An 8,902-nucleotide genomic window follows, 5' to 3' on the forward strand; every position below is an offset into this window, starting at 1 on the left:
CAGCGGGAGTTACTTGACTTGTCCCTCTATGCTGAAGAAGATATCTCTACTGATGCTCGCAGACAGGAAAAGCTCCGTGAAGGACTTCACCCTGATATCAAGCTCGCGCTCCTTGTTCAGGACTTCGCTGACTTCGCCACCGTGATATCAAGATGGACATGCCTAATCCATAGCCTTTTATCGCAGTCTATTATTCTAACATTAACATTTTCATTTTATTTTATTTTTGCAAAAAAAAAATCTTGGATGCTTTGAGTCTTAAGCAATGAATTTGTACTCCATACAATGTGTTGAAATCAAATCTCTAACTCTGCAACAACGCAAAGTCATTTACACTTCGAAGTTTGTTCACATAACATGGGACAATTTCAAACAATGTAACTCAAAAAAATTACCATATCTTATATGTATTTTCAATTCTAAATATTAATACATGTTTCTTAAAGTTGATCAATTATTCCATAAAATATGGGTGGGCACGGCAAAGCGCACCATCATGGTCTAGTTATTTGTAAGGAACATTTGATCATGTAAAATCTAGATAAGAAATCATGCAAATGGTTCAATTTATACTCTAGAAGTTTCTATAAATATGCTTCCTTAATCGCACACTATATGCCGCTATTAAGATATTTGATACGTTTTATAGAGTTGTACCAAGATATTTAACAATATCCAAATATACATGAACATACACATACACAAACACATAGAAATATCTACTGATGTGCTATGCAATTCATGCACTTGTCAAAAATTAAAGTGAAATAAATTATATGTGTTTTTTTGTAAAAAAGGAATGCATTTAAGTTATTAAATTTCACTATATTGTTAAGAGTACATATCTCGGAACATGATAGAACTGTCACATCCCCCCCTTTTTTTAACAAGGTACAAATTATATGTATCACAATGCGATTGTAATTTCAATGACATACATAACATTTGCATAACAAATAATACTATAAATTACATCTCTATAAATATTATTATGTTTTCATTTATACTAAATATGTAATAGAAATGTATAGTCATAACGTGATAAGAAATATAAAAGTTTTGTATAAATAGCAATCACACTTAGAGTCTCCAACTTTAGCAACAAGTTTAGTATAGCTTAACAAAAGAACCAGCGCATTACTTCTATATCCAATACATACCGAGTCCTATACAGTTTAGTCATGTATATTATAAATTTTTGTTATAAAAAATGATTGCACAAAATACAGAAGGCAAAATAAACAACAACTTAGTTGTTGCGTTAAAGTTCACTTCTTTTACTAATATATTTTCTTCCACTCTGTACGCATATTTGATAATTAATATGTGGTTAAAATACAATTTTCAACTGAATATTATTTGTATATATGCTTTACAAAATCATCACTAAGACCTCTGAAAACTAATAAGAATGGCGGTGCCCTAATCACCTTTAATGAACTTTTGTGAATCTAATATATTCGAGTCTGAAATTGTTGTCCGTAAGTGTGTCATTCACTAAAAAGACATTTCTGAATTATGCAATAAAAATATCATGGACCATGCACTCAAAATTAGGTACCAAACACACCGATGGCTATTTTAGTACTCTTCATAAGAATGCACATTAGGAATAAAAACATAGTTTGTTGGAGTAGCCTTTTTATGTTTTGGTTTAAGAATTCAATATGCAACAATTCATTCTAAAAGAAATTAGCTAGTACTTCATTATCCAATTAGTATAACTGAAGCATAGTCAACCACAACTTTACATTACACACCTCAAAGGCAGTCAACAGCGACTGGCAAAGTAAGACATTCCTACACACGTTGCGACATTACAACCACTAATCTCATAAAAAAATGCTAAAATATTCTACCACATTAAAACCATTACTTTCATCAAATGCAAGAAGCTTGTGATGCAGAGGTGTATGGTAAAAACTAGGCTCCTGACTCTTGGGACATGTCAAATTATGCATTATAGTGTCACTCACAACTCCCTGCTTATGAATTAACCTCTCTTCAATGCTTTTTAGTATAGCATCATATTTGTTTCCCCCTCCACGCATAATAAACCCATGATTTTGTCCTTTTGGTAAGAATCATGTCATATGTAAACCTAAACGGGAGCCCCCGAAGTAAGAACCTTCAAAACAAGCCAACCCACTAAAGCCCGACCCAAATGGCGTTGGTCGAATAGACTTGATAAATGATGTCACGGAGCAAACCAACAACCAACAGACAAAGTTTTTTTAAGAAAACAAAGGCTTGATAAATGAACATGGTTAACTTACTTGTTTAAAAAAATGCATGTGGGAGGTGGGCTTGTTCTAAAATTAGATGGCACTAATGTCATACCTAGATAAGACATAGTTAGGGTCCGTAATGGACATGGGGGACCAGTCTGCGGACATGGTTGTGAGAGCCGGCCATCCAACGCTATCCGCATATATTTCAAACAAGATTTGAACAAACCGGACAAAATTCATGGAAACCAGCTGGATTTCATACAATTTTCATTTAAAAAAAGGGGTTGCAGACCTAAATATAGAATATGGCAGCATCCATCATCCAAGTCCTTGCTGTTTCCTTCCGGGGACCGCGTCCTCCATCTATCGTCTCCATGAGTGACGACAACAAGACCTGTGAAGTGAAGGTGCGGTCTCCGGCGAGGAAGAGTAGAACATGGGAGACGGACTGACCCAATTGGGACACAATGCCCTGCCACCTCCCATACCCTACTCATCCTCGGAGGAGTTCGCGGCCTGTCCGTTGGCGGTGGATGTGAGGTGCACGATGGAAATGGAGGGGCCTAGGCTCACATCTCCCACCCATAGGTCCTGAAAATTCATTAGCGGCACATAGGACATGCAGCTGGCGGTGTTCTGGTCCGCGATCGCCTGCAACCAATGTCGCGTCAGTGTCCGCGTCCGGCTGCCCGGGCTGTGCGGAGCGAGCGGCGGCTTCAGCGTGAGCATCCTCGTAGATGACATACTGCTCGGCGACGAAGTTGGGGTTCTTCGCGGCCATGGCAGCCATGGGTTCCTTGCTCGCGCGCTTACCGTTGATTTGGCCCTCCACCAACGGGTTCTGCCGGAACGCCGACATAGGAGCCGACATAGGCTGGTCCTCTGCTAAGGGGAAGGTGAAGCGTGTCTGCTCCATGGTGATGCCAACATGCATAGGCATGGGTTCCAGCACGGTGTCGTCAAAGACCGTCTCCATCGTGGGGTCATCATCGTCGGAAACCTCGGGCGAGCTGGCCTGCATGCCGGCCTCGATCTAGCTGGCACGGCGGCTCTACCATGCGGCCACAAGGGCGGCAACCTCGTGCTTCTGCTCCGTTGACAGACTCTGTCACAAAGCGCTACCGCTCGGATGTAGTGCATGGGAGGAGGATGTGGAGCGGATAAGTTGTGAGCCGGGTGTGGCCACCCTGAAATTGCAGTTTCCGGTGTGGCGAGGCGTCCGGATGTGTCAATGTGCGGGCGACGGAGTTGGTTCCTTGGTCAGAAGCCTGTTTAATGACGACAGGCAAAAGGCCTGACATTGAACTGGCGTGGTAGATATCCGTCATGTCATGTCTAGTAAACGTCTCTCCGGCATTGAAAAGGCGTGGAGACCGGGACGCGGCGCAAGTTGAGTCTAGGCCGGCGAGTCACTTCAATGCCGGCTCCCGTGGGCCGTCGTCAATGCGGTGTGTCCATTCTAGAGTGGCGTGAATGTGGGCAGTTGGCTTTGGGCGGGAAAGGACACAGGTGCGGGATGGTTTTTTGATGGGCCATGGCGGGAAAGGATACGGGCTTGGCAGCAGGCCGGACGTCCACAAAGCCCGTTAGCTTGTCTCCAGTTTGCGAAAAAAATGACGTCCGGACCGATCTGCGGAAAGGCCCGCGTTGAATGGTAAAACATGTCCGGACCACGTGGTCCGAATGGTTACGGGTGGTTTGAGGGTCCATGTTGAAGATGCCCTTATGTAACATCTAGGTGAGCCCAAGACACACCCATAATTTTTTTTAAACTATTAAAAATAAAATGCTTAGTGTGCTCTAAAAATGTGTACTCTGTACTCTATCCCATCCTATAAGTATTGCTTCTACTAATTCACTATGGATCAGTGGCCGCATCACCGGTGTTACTACAAAGTATTAACTCTTATCACTAAGAACTACAAGGAAATTTCTCAGAAACGACTTCTTCATGATATCAATCTTTGCAACAAGAAATACTGCAAAACTTCAGTGAAGAGATGACAAAATATTTGACAACACGACATTTTGCAACAAAGCTTGGTACTGAAAGTGTAGATACGAACTACCGGAGGGGACGGAATAGCTATGGAGTGCAACAGAAAACGATTCGCGGACCTGTAGGCATACCCGAAAGTGAATGGCATGCTGCAACTTAACTCTGAACTCACATTCAGACAGCAACCAAATCAAAAGTGTTAAAAGCACAAGTATGAGACCTATAAAGTGAATCATACCTAGTCCGAACTCAAAAGCATTGGCTAAGCGTATCTGTTCGATGCTGATGGAGTCATTCTGTTTGGCTGATTGTTTGACATACCAGGAAAATGAATATCATGGATGTTAGAACTCTGGAGTAACTAAAACAGACTTCAGGTATCTAAGAATTCAGAATGAAATCACACAGGTAGGTAGTCCAAAGTCCAAACAATAAGCATTAAGCTGAAATCAACTCTGTTCACGATTGATGTGGCCGTCATTGTGGCCGAACAAGATGTCGTACATCTCATCGTTGCTCTGCTCACAATTGAAGTCGCCGTCGTGGTCGCCGAACAAGACGTCGTCGTCGATCTCGGCACCGTTCTCCTCCCCGCCATCGCAGAGCGAAATAGTTGTGCCGGCACTCTCAGTTCGTATGACACCGTCGAGCATCACGGCGGCATCTCACCGGGTCACCGTAGGCGCCGTCCGTCTCCACCATGCCGCCGCCAGAGAAAGCATCAGCTTGAGCGCCGGTGAATCCGGCTTGTTGCTTGCCGCCGGAGCACATCAGGGCGGTATTTTCAGCGTCGCAAGAGAGAGCACCGGCTGGTTGCTGGACGCTGAACCCCTCGCCGTGGGAGGGCATCACGGCGGCATCTCCAGCCAAGTACTGGCTGTGGTTGTAGCTCTGGCCCAGCTGACAGGGCCATGGGGCAACCTCTTGGTAATGGCCGTAATTGTTGGTGTTGTACGCGCCGTCCGTCTCCACCATGCCGCCGCCAGAGAATATGAGTCCCTGGCTGTCGCTCTTCATCGCCCCGGCATTGTAATTCGCGCCAGGCTGATCTGTGACTGGGAGGCGGTAGTCTTCCCGGAACGGATACTTGAGAGGAGTGTAATAGCAGCCGGAATCTGCCATGCCACTGCCGGTGCCACCACAGAGAGCACCAGCTTGTGCTCCACTGAAACTGGATCCCTTGCTGTCGCTCGGCATCTCGTACTGGTAGCTCGTGCCCGGCTGCTCGCCGGCGGCAGCCTTTACCTTCTTGGGGTGCTTGTTGATCTTGACGCGGCTGAGCACCGTGCCGGGGAGCGGCGGCCTTATGATCTCGTACTCGTGCATGATGTACCCCGTGCTGGCCCCGCCCTTGGTGCGGTAGAAGGTGAGGTCGTACCGCTTGTACGTGACGTCCAGCTCGCCGCCGGCGGGGTGGAGCAGGGTGACGGTGTGCTCCTTCCCTTTCTGCCCCTGCCACACGCCGGCGCCCTTGATGGTGCGGTTCTTGCGGCCGCCGTTCTTCGACGGATCCGTGCGGGGGCCGAAGAAGAAGGCGTGGTCCATCTTGCCGTCGCCGCTGCTGTGCTTCCGGAGGAGCTCCCACGGCGGGACGCTCCCGGGGTCGTCCTCGATGATGGCGTGCGCGTACGGGTTGGGCAGGCGGAGCGCGCGCGGGAGGAGGTAGTAGGCGACGATGTCGTTGTCGGTGGGGTCAAACTTGAACGCCGGCGGCGCGTCGGGCCCGAAGCCGAACTTGGACGCTTCCATGGATGGATCGATCGACGGAGGAGTCAGCTAGGTAGGTCTAGTTTCTTGGTCCCGTCGATAGATGGATGGATGGAGGACGATTTGCGGCAAGCTAGCTACTAGGAGTATATATAGACGGGGCGGCAGAACGCGTCGACGCGCTTCCCCCACGAAATCGGACTGGAAACATGCCATTCCCGCGCTCGGACTGAAGTCGGACTCCACAATCCCTCCCCGTCTTTCGTGATGCATTCCACCAACTGTTCGGCAGAATGTCAACTGTGGGTGAGCAACAAAATCCTCAGTGTAGCACTGGAAATGTATGGGTATTAAGCTTCGCCAGGAAAATACCATGCACTGCTTTTGGTCTGTCTCTAACACAAACTAAGCTACAGCTAGTCATCTAAAAGCATCTCCAACAAGCGCCCAAAAACTGGGCCGCACGCTAAAATCCAGGTTTTTTGGGACCAACAGAATCTGTAAAACAGTGCGCGCGTAAAAAAGTGTCGAGCGCGTGCTGAAAAACGCTATCAAAAGCTACAAATTTAAGGCGCCGGATTGCGCGCGCTTCACAATTTACACTTCGTGTTTTTTTCCTTAACAGCCTCACGAAAAGGTAGGCGGTGAAGTGTTTTGTGACTTCGGTTAGAGTCAAGTTGGTGTGTTTCCATGAGACTAAATTGGATGTTGTTGATCATTTTACAGTAATAGAATGTTTGGGTCCGTCCTTTGACGGCCATGCTTACTTGCCGGCGGACGACACGCGTGGTGGCATTCTAGTTGCTTGGGACAGCACGGTCCTGTCCTTAGACAGGTTCTACTTTGACGCTAACTTCATAACAGGCATGGTGCACTTGAAGGATGGCACGTCGTGGTGGCTCACGGTCGTCTATGCCCCACAAGGAGATGAGCTAAAATCACAATTCCTCCTTGACCTCTACTCGAGAAGGGCCTACTGTCCGGGGCCTTGGGTGGTCATGGGCGACTTCAACATGATCCTCCGCGCGAGTGAAAAGAATAACAGCCACCTCAACCGCTCTATGATGGCTAAATTCAGAGACTTCGTCGACAGCCACGAGCTGAAAGAGATATACATGCATGGGAGATTGTTTACTTGGTGGGGTCGAACTTGGACGCCGGTGGCGCGTCAGGCCCAAAGCCGAACTTGGACGCTTCCATGGATGGATGGATCTCCCCTGTTCTGTCTGCTCCGATCTTGTGCTCTGCTCTGCTCCGCTCCGCGTTTCGCTTCTTAGATTGGATTCGATCACGGAGGTGTTGGCTGGAGTAGATCGGGGAGTTGGCGTGGATTGGCGATATGGCAAGGCTAATATAGACGTGCAGGGGAGTGGGAGCGCGTCGACGCAGTGCTAATCTATATATTGGTTTCGTCCCGCTTAAATAGTTTATATATTTATCTTTCCCTAATTTTCTATCCCTATCCATCCCTTCCTAATATATATATATATATATATATATATATATATATAATATAATAATAATATAAACAACGGATTGACTCCGTGGGTTCACCGTCACAATCCGCTTCTTTCTGTGAATTTACGCTTTCAATTTAAATTGAAAACATATACACGAGATGGTACTAAATTTCTGTCTCGTAATTCAATCTTGCGTCTTCCGCGCCTGGGCTTCAGCCCATCTGGCATGCATCTTCTGCGTCTGGGCCGGATGCAGCTGTGGCGGCCCATGCGTGGGGTGTTCAGGCGGTCAACGCCGCATAACCGTGCCTCCCGATCCCAGCTCCAGCCCGCCGCCACCTCCTGGTATGCCCCGCCCCACCTCACCGCGCGCGGCCGGCCGCCGCCGCGCGCCGCCACCGCCGCCACCGCCGACCCCGCCGGCACGCCTACTCCTATCTCTGGATCGAGGCGGGTCAACGAGCGTGTGGGGCGGCAGGCGGCTCTCCGGCTCGATCCAATCGGATCCGATCGAATGAGGTCTGCACAGGGCGGCGGCGGATGGGCTGGACGCGCAGAACGACGGCGGCGTCCGGATCCAGGCGAGCGTCGGCGGCACAAGGCGTCGTAGTTCTGCGAGGCAGCGCCATGGTTGCTCCGCCGTGCTCCTGGAAGAAAACGAGGAAGGATGAGGGAGAGCAAGCATGGAAGATGGCGAGAACCTAAGCTGCTCCCTCCAGCGTGCCCCCTCCATGGCTCGTCGTCGCCCTGTGACCACATCCAGCCCCAGGCAAGCCCTCCGGACAGCATCTCTCCTCCGGTCCTCCCTCTCCCTCCATCTCTATTTGTCTGTTAGCCTGCTACAAAATTCTAGAACTATCTGATTCCAAAGGCTTCTGTTGAAAAGTAGCGTGATTTCAAATGCTTCTGCTGAAAAGTAGTGTCAATCTTCAGCAGAAGCCTTAGTTATCCATGATCTCTCATCCTGACTTTTGAAAAGCAGTTCAACAATGTCTATTGGGATGTCATCTCTCATGGCAAGTTTCTCTTCTTCGGTAGTTTCCCCTCAAAGGCTGTGCTTACCTGGAGAAACCAGAGGATATAAACCCGAGGATATAAATGAGAGCACATACATACGTGTGGTGGACACTATCCTGCGGCATGATGCTCCTGCTTCCGTGCTGTTTGCCATGGATTTAACATATTTGTCTTGTTGGGACTCCGAGCAGCTGTTGCAGAAGGACTTCAACCTCCTTAATCCGCTGGCTGAGCTAGAGAAGCAATCACAAGAAAAAGCATCTCGTGCAGTCCATCAACTCATCATGTACGTGCGCATCAGATCATGTACGGACATACAATAGTTGGCACAAACTTCAAATTTTGGGAGGTAACCAAAATAGTTGGCACAACCTTGGGAGACAAAGAGAATAGTTGTGCTTTATTAGTAGGTATAGATATTTATTGATTAATAGTATCATCTATTCCTAATTTTTTACGTCACATTCGTCCGAGTCAGGCACAAACGA

At 47.7% G+C, this 8,902-nt stretch overlaps 1 protein-coding gene across 1 annotated transcript; it reads left to right on the forward strand.

Moving 5' to 3' along the window:
- Positions 1-7,569: 7,569 nt before the first annotated feature.
- On the forward strand, positions 7,570-8,902 carry LOC125524255. The gene is made up of 2 exons (XM_048689332.1): positions 7,570-8,166; positions 8,380-8,902. Exons 1-2 carry the CDS (start codon positions 8,081-8,083, stop codon positions 8,735-8,737), a joined length of 444 nt encoding a protein of 147 aa, XP_048545289.1. The 5' UTR covers positions 7,570-8,080; the 3' UTR covers positions 8,738-8,902.

The sequence above is a fragment of the Triticum urartu genome, chromosome 7 (genome assembly GCF_003073215.2).
Source record: "Triticum urartu cultivar G1812 chromosome 7, Tu2.1, whole genome shotgun sequence".
In the NCBI taxonomy this organism is placed as follows: domain Eukaryota; kingdom Viridiplantae; phylum Streptophyta; class Magnoliopsida; order Poales; family Poaceae; genus Triticum; species Triticum urartu.